Source organism: Balearica regulorum, chromosome 1 (assembly GCF_011004875.1).
Source record: "Balearica regulorum gibbericeps isolate bBalReg1 chromosome 1, bBalReg1.pri, whole genome shotgun sequence".
NCBI classification, from domain to species: domain Eukaryota; kingdom Metazoa; phylum Chordata; class Aves; order Gruiformes; family Gruidae; genus Balearica; species Balearica regulorum.
This window is the reverse complement of record NC_046184.1, coordinates 6,216,347-6,228,775: the sequence shown is the minus strand read 5'-3', so window position 1 is coordinate 6,228,775 and position 12,429 is coordinate 6,216,347. Positions and strand designations below refer to the sequence as shown.

The following is a 12,429-nucleotide window of genomic DNA, read 5'->3' as shown; positions in this document are numbered from 1 at the left end:
TCTAATACAGAGGTACAATATAGAACAATATAGAGGCCTAATGCTCATATTCCTTATTATATTGACTACTACCTGTCTGCACAAAACTTTGAACTACTGCATCCATGTAAATAAGTTTGAAACCTCTAAAACAGGTATGTTGGGTTTGCATGGCAAGGTTTTGGTATTGGGGAGGGGCTACAGAAGTGGCTTCTGTGAGAAGCTGCTAGAAGCTTCCCCTGTGTCTGACAGAGCCAATGCCAGCCAGCTCCAAGACGGACCTGCCGCTGGCCAAGGCCAAGCCAATCAGCACCTCTGTGATAACATATTTAAGAAGGGAAAAAAACCAGTTAGCGAGAGCTTTTGCAGCCAGAGAGAGGAGTGAGAAGGTGTAAGAAACTCTGCAGACACCAAGGTCAGTGCAGAAGAAGGGGGAGGAAGTGCTCCAGGCGCTGGAGCAGAGATCCCCTGCAGCCCGTGGTGAAGGCCATGGTGAAGCAGGCTGTCCCCCTGCAGCCCATGGAGGAACGATGAGGGGGTGTAGCGATTCCACCTGCAGCCCGTGGAGGACCCCACGCCGGAGCAGGTGGAGGCACCCGAAGGAGGCTGTGGCCTGTGGGAAGCCCGGGCTGGAGCAGGCTCCTGGCAGGACCTGTGGACCCGTGGAGAGAGGAGCCCACACCAGAGCAGGTTTGCTGGCAGGACTTGTGACCCCGTGGGGGACCCACGCTGGAGCAGTCTGCTCCTGAAGGTCTGCACCCCATGGAGGACACTCACGTTGGAGCAGTTTGTGAAGGACTGTAGCCCGTGGGAGAGACTCACGTTGGAGAAGTTCGTGAAGGACTGTTTCCCATGAGAGGGACTCCATGTTGGAGCAGGGGAACGATGAGAGGAGTCCTCCCCCTGAGGATGAAGAAGCAGCAGAGACAAGGTGTGATGAACTGACCGTAACCCCCATTCCCCGTCCCCCTGTGCCGCTGAGGGGGGTGGAGGTTGAAGCCGGGAGTGAAGTTGGGCCCGGGAAGATGGGAGGGGTGGGGGGAGGTGTTTTAAGAGTTGATTTTATTTCTCATTGCTCTATCTGTTTTGCTTAGTAATAAATTAGATGAATTCCCTCTCTAAGTTCAGTCTGTTTTGCTCGTGACGATAATTAGTGAGTGATCTCTCCCTGTCCTTATCTCGACTCACAAGCTTTTCGTTGTACTTTTTCTCCCCTGTCTAGTGAAGGAGGGGAGTGATAGAGCGGCTCTGGTGGGCACCTGGCCCCCAGCCAGGGTCAACCCACCACAACAGGACAGGATGCTTTGCTGCAAGAATACAGTAAAACTATACTGCAGTTTTACAGAATATGGTTATCCCTAGTGTAGGAATTCCTGGCTAAAATTGTTTTGTCTGTGCCATGCAAAAAGTTGTACATGTACAAGTACATGAACTTCTTTCATCCTTCAAGATTAGATTGGCTTTAGACACTATCATTTGCCATTCTGGGGTTGATGCTCTAGCAGACTTCAAGGGATCACTCTGATTTATATCAGCAGAAGGTCTGGCAGACTTTGATTGTGTGAGTGGAACTTTAGTCATTCTCAAGAAAACAAAACTGAAATGAGCACTAATGTCAAAACCTCTATATTTTAATGTAGTTCTGATGTGGGTATAAATACACTTGTGCATCCAAATCAAGAAGGTTGGTGGATTTAGTAAAGTGTGTCTATTTTTTCTAGGTTTATTCATAATTCATTTATTAATAAAGATTTCAGCTGTGGTGGAGCCTTTATCCTACCATAACAGGAGCTCCTGGCTTCATAACTTCACTAGAGCAACCGAGATGATGAATATGAGCTGAAGAACAGAAGCCAAATCCTTCTAGGCGCTGTACATTTGTGCTTGCCAGAAAAATTATGGCCAGTCAAAGGAGCAGGAGATGGAAAGTAGCCACCTCTGTTTTGGTGCTTCTCAAAGTCCACTGAGGCCACAATGCAAGCCTTTCATACTTGGACCTGCATAAGTAACTTCTGAAGCTCAGTACAGGAATTGGGGGGCAGCAGAGACTGCTTATTTATGAGTTAGTTAGCAGTCCCTGATGCAGCAGTTGCCGTAATGCATAGCCTCAATGCAGCTTATTCGTCCTCCTGGCAAGAATTATCCTCATGGGGAGCTGCGCTTTTGGATGTTGCTGGCTAGCATACGAGCATACTTTACTGCTTCTCTTGCAGAGCATGAGTATATTCACTCTGGGGGCAGTTTTAGCATTTGGCCCTGTGCCTGGACATCATTACTATTGGGCACTTACACTCAACACAATCACGCTGACCAAAGTCTGTACTGAAAAGATTACATTCTTCCAAACCAATATTTTCAATTTGGCCCTCATGCTTCTGACAGCAGGAAACTTTTGGAAACACCGTAGGCAATGTTTTCTGTAAACAGCATTACCTGAAAAACCTGGTGAATATCACAGGTTTCATTAAAGCAAGATAATGCAGAAATACGGTACCCTCTAGTTAAACGGGATGAGCCGAAGTGAAGCAGTTAAACAATATGTGCTCCACATGGCACAAAAGCTCAAACTGCCTTTAAGCAGCTTCTAAGAAAGCACCTGGTTAAAGATTTTAGGGCAAACCGACAGAATCTAATTTACAGAGAAGAATATTTTCCTGCTTATACTGCAAGCAGTTTTACTTTTTTTAAATTTAAAAATGTTATTCTATTTAGAAATGGGACTGACTAGAAGGCAGCAGCACCACATGTGAGTGTACCGTGAATCTAAAAGCGGAGGGAGCTTTGAATTTCAAGCTGCAAGTATTCCTATTCGTATCACAATTGCAGTAAAGTGTTTTGCTATATCTGGGCATAAAGAAGTATAAAGCAGCTAAAGAATCTGGGTACAAATCTGAATATCACCACATTTGTGGCATCGCAAGCCATTAGCTTTCCAGAAACTGTACTTGTTAGTCTGCTTGGCAGAGGGGATTGACTGAAAAAAATATGATGGTACTCCAGCAACAAAACATTTACTTAGTTGCTGAACTTAGAGCATTTCTGTGGTTGCAGTGGCTTCTGTGGGACTATTCCCATACCATAATCTTAAGCACATAATTAAGGGCTTTACTGGATCAGTGCCTGAACAACCAGTGCTGATTTCGATTGAATGCACGTTATGTTAGGGACCAATTGTAAGCTCATTAAAATGAACAGAAAGGATCCAGCAGATGTTGGGTCAAGCCTCATCTCAGGACTTTTGTCAGGGAAACAACATTGTCTCTTGTTTACTCTTTTGCAGGTCACTGAGTTCCCAGACTTTGAGTCATTGATTACATCGGATTATCAATGAAGTTAGAGATTTGCCATCGACTTAAACGGGTACAGGATAGGGCATGAGGAAACAAAAAGCAGAATCATGTACAATTTGTGATTCTGGGTATTGGGTACTTAAAAAGCAAACAAGGAAGCAGGCGTGCTCATGAATTCATGGACACAGAATTGCCCCCGTTTTAGAGCACTGTGTGTGCCATGCAATGTGTTTGATAATGTGCATTGCATTTCTTTGGAACAGCACTGGATACGACTTTTACCCTTCCCTCAATGCCCAGACTAATAAATCTCCCATTTGTCTCACCTGTAGTTACAATAAAGCTGTTCTCAACAGTGTTAACATCTGCCATGGTCATTCTTCTGGGGTGAGAAAGGCAGAACATTCTCATTGCTCGCTCATTTGTGAACACTAGTTAAGTAAAGCTGTCACTTGTGTCCAATTATGGGTGAGGATTTTATAGCACAGTCTCCTTCCCAAAGCTAAACTGACATGGCCAAGACCCATTTTATAGGCATTCTCAAATTCTTCCCAGCCATATTTAAAATCCTTATGCTAAGAGATGGCAGGTGCCATGTGTTTTCACAGCTACATTAACAAATGCAATTTTGTGGCAACTTGACCGTGCCAGTGAAGCAGCAAATTTCCGTAATCTCTATGGTTAAGAATTTCATGCAGGACTTTGCTGGGAATATGTAAAGCCCGTTAGTATAGGAGCACGATGAAGAAAAAATTAAAATACCTTTACAGTAAAAGTAAAAAAAAAAAAAAAAAAAAAAGTAAAGTCTGGGGATTCTTTTCACTGCTGGAGCAATGAAACATGTCAGAGGAAAGTGCTGAAATAGAAAAAAGTTTTTTTGCTGGGCTCACCCAACCTAGTGTTCTTTTCAAATGACTGCCACCAATTTAGGTGAGAAGTTGTAATTTGGCTTACACAAATGCTAACATAGGCTTATCCTAAAGCGTAACTGGAATGCAAAACCTTATAAATCTCTTTTCCAAGCCCTTATTCCCTGTTACAGTACATTTGCACTGGGATAATTGTCCTCGCCAATATTTTTGCCAGTGCACATTGCATCACACGGAGAGCCAGACAGTCTGTGGAGGGGGAAGGATCATTGATTTAACTTGCTTTGGAAAGGGATCTATGCTGAAAAATGGGACTAATACCACTTTCCCTCCTCCCCAGCTCTTCACCAACCTCTTCATGACTCCACAGCGGGTCTCAGGGGCACCAATGCCAGGGGACAGTTTTACACATGGAGGCAGAGCCAGGATTGGGTCTCTGGTCTCCAACAGATCCTGAGACAGCGGTTAGATTTTGCAACAGGGTGTCTCAATTACCAGCAGCAAGCAGATGAAAAAAGCAGTTACATCCTGCACAAATTCATTCAGTATTGTTTTTCTGACCTGTAAGTCATTTCAGTAGATATTTCCCAGATTTCCTATAAAATCATGTGAGCTATAGATTTTTTCCTCTCTTTAAAAAGGAAAGATGCAATTCCAGCATAATCACCTCACTCCAGGGGCTGGATCTTCTGGAAAGTAAAGAAAACAACCTGCTCAGAGTGCAATACCAGCCAGGGAAAGGATCGCGTTATGGATTGCTCACAGACTGCTCCAGCAGAAACCACTCCCACAGGTTTTACCACGGGGTTTGGGCAAAACCCCTAAAGAACACAGATCAAACAAGAAAACATCTTTGAATGCTTATGGTTTGTTGTGAGACAGGAGCGTTTTGAAAGTTACACTTAGCGGCTCCCTCAATCTCTTAAGACTTCACGCAAGCAAGCAAGGTTGGGGAGATCAGCTCACACGCTTCTACACTCTGTGTGGCTGCACTGAAGCCAAAAAGGCTATTCACGGAGTGGCCCTTTGAAGTCAGCGGAGTTTTGTCATTGATTTTGAGAGGCCCAGGATTTCATTTGCAGTCTGTAAGGTTAAGCATGTGTGTAAGTCCTTGCAGGATCAAGGCTTAAATGTGTAAACCTGTTCAGCAAGAGTACCCAGCTTTTAATGTTCTCTGAATGTGGTCTCTCTTAGTGTGTGACACTGGGTAGGCTGCTATTGCTCTTCACTCAAGCGTGAAAGCTTCGTTTGGTATGCATATGTCCTTCATAATTGTCAGTGACTTAGGATACAGCAAGAGAAAGACGTTAGTAGAGCTGCTTATTAATGGAGTGCCTATGGAACACATTGACTGCATCAGATTGATTAAGAGCCACTATTAATCTATACTTCTGCCTCTTGTTATCCAAATCGCAGGCAACAGGCCTTCTGGATTGCTCGCTATGTCAGTGGCTTGCACAGTGTTTATACGTTAGTCACTGAAAATAGCAAATGTATAAGAGAACAAATCCTGTGTTCAGAGCTCTTTTATTATGTGAGCAGTTCTATTTCGTATTAGTACATTTTCTGCATGCTTCAAAATCCAGCCACTGTCCTTGTCTGAATAAAGACTATTTCTGCAAAACACTGCGGAACTCAGGTTCCGAATGGAGCTACCTAAATCACTCCTGATGATCAACAGCATTAGATTTAAATGAATGGTAGAATGCAGTTTCTCTAACTTAAACCAAACCTACACTTAATCTTTAGGATGCTGAAGGTTATCTAAGGGAAGAGAGAAATGAATCCTAAAGGAGACCATATTTGTCTGATGTACAGCGTGTCTTAGCTGTCGTGGTCGTATGTCTCACAGCCATACTGTGTATTTTTATATATATATAAAAGTATATATTTATGTGCTGACAAGTTTACTTTTGAAATTAATCAAATTTTCCTTGAACTTAAACCTGACTGTGATGCTGGTTGTGGTCATCCTTAGGTATCACTTCCTCTAGACTTTATGTACAAGGCTGCTCATAAAGCAGCTCTGTCTTCTCCTTTCAGCCCTCTGTCCAAGTGGGCTGTGAGCCCACCAGCATCACCCACAACCCTTCGTGCCATGTCCTCGGCACAAAAGCAAATGCTCGGGGCCAAGCACAGGGCCAAGACAACACAACTAGCCCCTCCACAGATGGCCAGGTGAGACATGGAGGTGACGCACACTAACATTTGGGAGACGGGGATATCTCTGCAGCAGATATTTTTAGCACTGTAAATGCAGCCTTAGGTGCATAAATTTAGGAAGCCAAATTGTCTGTCTGGAAGCTTTCAAATGCATGTAGCTTCCTCTGGGTAAGGGAACTTACATCAGGAGCATCAGCTCATTAAAATGCTGGTGCCTAAATTAGGTAGACTTCATTGTACTCATGGAGTTTTCTGACTTTTAGATTTTTTAAAGCATTGCAACATAACTTTTAAATGCCGCTGGTCTGCAAAGTAGAACAAATAAACCAATCACAGCATCTCCTTTCACTAGATCGGTTCAGCCTAATAAAAGTAGCCAAGAGGAGCAAGATTAATTGTACATTAAACACACTGCCTGGAATGCACTTGTAACTTCACCCCCCCAGCAGCCCTTGAGGACTAATGAAATATGTGACTGACATTACCCTGTCTATGCAATCCAGTTCTAATTTCACTATGATTAGCCTTGTTTTAACCCCCCTGCCAGATATATGAGGCTCAGTAAGTCAATAGTACTATGACTGTGGTTTAAGTTATGTAATTCTCAGAGTTTTAAGCCCTCTTTCTTCATGAGGTAGTTACAAGGGAAGCCAGGCAGATGAGGAAAAGATATCTAAATAAAGCAATGCAACAGTACGGTTAATTAAGAAAATTTTAGGAGGAGAGGCGGTTAAATGATCTGAGTCTTGAATGTGATGTCCTTCAGTGGGATTCAGAGAAAACAAACATTTAAAATAGGTCAGATAAATCACTCCCTGAGGGCACCTGCTTGTTTCCTCTGACTATAGTGAGACCCCGAGGTGGTTAGCTCAGATGCAGGCATCTACAACATAAGTATCTTAATTTCAATGAGATGAATCCTACCTCTGGTGTCCAAATACCATGATCAGAGAGCAGACACTTACATGGGGGATATAAAGGCAGCTGGACATTCCAGTTTGGGAAAGCAAATTAGAAAAATAGATATGCAGAGCCTTTGGCTTGCTCCCTCTTTGTTGCCTTCCCCAAGGAACATGACAGTAAGTGTCTTCAACAATAGGAGTAGGCAAGACATGGCTCCCAGAGCTCTTGGAGCACATCAGCCTTAGGACAGGAGCTAAGTTATCAGCCTCACAAACCATGGGAGATGCAAAGCAACCAAGGAAAACTGAGTGATAAATATAATGTAGAACTGAGCTCTCTGGGGCTCTACTTCTCTTTTTGCTTTGTTTCATTCTTGCTAAAATTTTACCATTTACCTTAATACAATAAAATATTTATATTCTTAATTCATATCTAGTGACCTGATAAATACTGTATGCTCTATTGCCTTGGGAATGATGAAAGTAATTAGTAGGTATTCGATTATTTTTAGGGTTTCCTATACCCTACACAGGATTAGGAATCCCAAGGAGTCTACAGCAAACCATGCACATAACACCAGGAGATGAAGGACATGTGAATGGATGCCAGGCTTGTGGAAGGAGTGTGTCTTGACAAGTGCTGGCCCGATCTGTTATCAGTCAGCTAGTGGGGGAGGACCAGAGACTTGGGACCACTCCAAGCCAGGTTACAGTGGTCTTGCTTTATTTGGTGATGTAGTGCTTCAAGAGCGGTTCTTGCTGAAAGAAGACCATAGCTAATTTGTTAAATCAAATGGAAACACATTTGCAAATGTAAATCATTTGCAGTTAGAAGAGATATGTAAAAGTATTATATTAGAATGAAAAAAAATAAATCTTCAGAGGTTAAAAATCTAAGCATTTTCTGTCTATGATACTTCAATTCAGCTGACCAGAAATGTAATGTTAATAAATAATCCCATTCAAGGAGAAGACTTGCTACGGCACGTTCTTAAGTATTTCTGCAGAGTCCTGAGAAAAGTCTGAGAATCTGGCCTCTCTCAGGAGAAAGAAGCTGATGAAATCCCATCATTATTGCCCATGACAAGTCTGGGATTTACCCCAATTCTACCTGCTGCGTGCAACTCAGACTTGCAGTGACTTTATGTGGAGAGTTGGGGATGTGGAAGAAATACAGAATTATGCCAGCTTTTCCTGTAAAGAAAATTCATAGCTATGTTATCAAAGTTTCTAATTATAAAATTTCTTTAATATTTTATTAATAGGAGGGGAGGGAAGATGCCAAAACTTATGGCATTTCACAAGTAAGATTATGGGTTGATTTCTGATTGGATGACAGGGCCCTAATAATAAAACTCATAATTTTATACTACATTCCTCCAGTGATGATAGAAGTTCTTTGTGCATAATAGCACCATTTCTATTCAGGAATCTCGTTAACAGTTGTAAACTCAGATTATCATTTTTATTAGCCTAGTGTTTTCTTATTTCTGTGTTACTGACAGGAAATTACAGCAAGTTTTCTCGCTTGCTTTTTTTTTATTTATTTTTTTTGTTACAGTGAAAGCAATTCCATTCAGTTAGAAATTTCCAAGCACTGGGTAGAAGACAGTATTGCTAGAAGCCAACAGCAATTTAAAATACACAGATTAATTAAATATATATATAGAGAGACTAAATTCAAAGAGAAAGTATACTGGTGGATTGGGTTAGGATGGTGTGTTTTTTTTAAAGGTAGAGATATCTGACTTTTTATACTTGATGATTTCAGGAACAAAGTCTTGACACCAAGCTCAGCATCTAAACTTGTCTGTATTATGTTTTCATGTTGCCCCATAACAGTAACTTTGACATCACCTCTATGACTGAATATCTATGGCTGTATTCAGGCTCTACTCCGTGCAGCCTGCCCATGGCTGAGATGCCCACCATGGGCAGTGGGAATCAACCACCATGGACTTCTCATGGCTTTGGGTGATTAGGAAACTCAAATGAGAGTATCGGTAGTTGTTTCACCCCATTAGGCTACTTGAGCATTGTAAAAGCACTGTTTCTAGGAGAATGTGAGACTATAGCTGCATAATTTACTGTCAACAGCCTACAGTTTATTCATATTACATCAGATACGCTTCTAACTGTCAGTTGATACTGAGTGAATAAAAACTTATTTCCATAACAAGAACGCTGAATTCAATCCTTTTCTTCTCTGGTTATAAATGGATGGGAGTTTAGGATTACAAGGGACAAAGCCTAATTTTCTGGGCCCTGCAGACCTTGGTGGTGGAGGGGGTAGGCAAGTTGTCAGGGCAAAAGCAAGATGTGGGAGCTACAACAATGTAATTTCACAAGGCACCAGTATTTTATGCACAAGCAAGGTAAACCTTCAGAAAAGTATTGCAGTGCTTGAAATTGCGGCTGAAATAGGGAATGATGAACTTCTGCAAGTGCAGCACCCTTAACCCTGTGCCCTAACCAAGCTGCTGCGAAAGAATGTGATTCTCCATATGGCATTGGCACATCCTCTCCTTCTCTCCAGGGACATGAAAGAGAATCTGTGTTTAATCCCTGGCTGCTCCTCATCTCCCCTCTTCTTGCACAACTTCATTCCTGCGATCACGTTATGCATTTGGAAAAACAGAACTTCAAGTCTGGAAAATGTGACATAACAATCTGCAGATGATTAATTTCAAGACAACTTTTTTTTTTTTTTTAATAAAATATTAAGGAAAACAGCTTTCAAGGAGTTAGAGGACTGAATCACGCTGGCTTTCTAATTTCATTAGATTTCTCTGAAAAATCCCATCCTATGTTCAAAAAGTTTTCCTCAGCATGGCCACAAACCTGTGAACAGCTAACTGTAAGAGTAGTGCTCATTATAAATACTTCAGTAAAAGCTTACATGATCCAATCTTAAGTGTAACAACAACTAATTGCAGTTAGGAAAAGAGAGATCAGCAATCATAAAATCCAGTTCTGCTCGTACTCAGCAATTTTGTCTTAAATACAGGACAAGCTGAGCCTTCCTGTTGATTTCAGTAGGTGTTGTAGCATTTAATACTTGGCAAAATTACATCCAGAAAGCCTGAGAAAAAACACGTCACCTTGTAAGTTTTCTAAAGGTAAACACAAAGCAAAAGCAAAACACATCACATTTTCTAAAAAAATAATAGTGTATTAGTGTCAGAAAAAGACTAGAAAGCAGACCTTGGAAATCAGGGGACTTGCAAGGCAGGGACTGCAACATGTATAATACAGATCTGATTGTATCTGGCAGGCTTGTATTCATAGGAAACTATCCACAGCATCAAACTCATTCTTTACAAAAGCAACGCTTGTTATTTCGTCTCAAAGTTTGTCAGCTTCTTGCAATTAGCTACTACAATGGTATGACAAGATATGAAGTGGAACATCCCTTCCCCCTTTCTCCAGAAGAACAATGCAAGGGACAGCAAGAACTTTACCCAGCACCGGACAACAATAAATCCTGGATACACTGACCCCACTCGATGCAAGCTGAAAAATATTTATTTATTTTTTTAAAAAAGTTTCAGTGTTGCACTTCTCCACCTAGTAAACAGCTGAACAGGCAGAATGATACCCAAGACCATCTCCTCCACCCCCATCTCCACCCCCATCGTATCAGTGCTTCAGGCGAGGTTCAAAAAAAAAAAAAATCACACACACAAAACCCCCAACTCAAGTATCTTTTCTGATAGGAGCATGGAACAGTAACCAAAAAACAATCAAGTCCTCATTGTCATAGTGCGACAATCACAGCACCGCTTCTGTTGAGCAAATAGTCAATTCAGAGAGAGAAAAGCATCATGAGAACAGACACGAAAGCTGTTATTATCCATTTTAAGTAATAGGAGAAGGTCACATATCAAGCAGTTACACCTTTTCATTACATCCTAACCCTCCACAGCAGGGGAACCACACTTATGACTGCGTTAGATATACAAAAGCTTTCAGCTCCAAAAAAGGAAAAGAAAAGATGGGGAAGGGAAAAAAAAAAATTTAAATTCATCTTACCAGCACTTTGCAGCACCAACTTGCTTGAAGGAATGTTGCCTTTACAGGTTTCTCTTTTAATTATCCTGGAAGCAGAAGGGGAAAAAAAAAAAAAAAGACGACGAAGCAGGGTTGTTAAATTAGCGTGTGCTAGAATCTTTTCAGTTTGTCGCAGAGTAGAAAAATACCAAAAAAAAAAAAAAAAAGGCATGCAAAGAAAGAAAAAAAAAAGAAAAAGAAAGCTCAGTAATTTAAATTTGCTGTCAGTTCAGGCAGCATCGCTCTGTCCCGCCCCTCTTCCCACTGGGTTCTACTACCTGCAGGGCTGCAACTGACAGCTACTGTGCAAACAAAAAAAAAGGCAAAAAGCATGCTGGGACCATGCTGTCTGCTGTCTGAGCCTCTCTCCACTTCTGATGACTGAAAATCATTAGTGGAAAGGTTCTGTTGTTGTTTGCTGGGATTTTTAAGTTGGGTTCTTTGCATGAAATTTAATTTATTTTTAATTGATACAATGCAGCACGTCACAGAAACCGGTGGTTGTGTTTCTCAGCTCTGCTCAGAATGGAAACTAATCCGAACAGATTGATTTTAATGGTATGGTATATGTAGAATATATGCCGACGTTTACCACGTTACACTTTGCAGGCATGCGTTCAGCCCTTCCTGTAATACTGTGTACAAAAATGTTTGTTGGAATGGAAAGTCGGGAAAGCGTTTCAACAGAAAGCAGTTAAAACTCTGGCACTCAAAAAAGTTGCCAGTATTGTTTTTGCTCTGCTTTTAAGTTTTCCTTCTAAATTTTTGAAAATTATTTTTGAGAACAAAAAGTAACGGAAGTCAGAGGCATAATGAACAACTGGCACAACACTCGTGTAAAAGGGACGAACTAACAATCTCAGTACAAAAAAAGCTATGCTTTTAACCAGATGTTTAAAACAATTTTTGAAAGTCTGTTCTAGTGACTATTAGCAGACTGCATACATCATATGAGTGTGAAATATTTGATGAAAACTAACAAGAAAAACAAGTACAAAAGCTATAAACGCCTTTTTATAGCTATTTTAATTGTTGCGAACAGACTTTTAGCAACAGGGCTAAAATCATCCATCCAAAACAAAGAGAAGCATAATCTATAACTTCTAACTATAAATGTATTCACCAAAATATGGTTCCCACCTAATTATAAAATAAAATTAAAAGAGTGAAATGATG

General features: G+C 41.2%; 1 protein-coding gene across 5 annotated transcripts in view; it reads right to left on the bottom strand.

The window, feature by feature from the left end:
- CELF2 (CUGBP Elav-like family member 2) overlaps positions 1-11,559 on the bottom strand; it is a 568,513-nt gene extending 556,954 nt beyond the window's left edge. For all 5 annotated transcript variants that reach the window (XM_075762404.1, XM_075762317.1, XM_075762230.1 and 2 more), the window contains exon 1: positions 11,236-11,559. In XM_075762404.1, the coding sequence (XP_075618519.1) occupies positions 11,236-11,425 (190 nt within the window). In that variant the 5' untranslated portion in view covers positions 11,426-11,559. The remainder of the gene's footprint in view (positions 1-11,235) is intronic.
- Between the last annotated feature and the right edge of the window lie 870 nt (positions 11,560-12,429).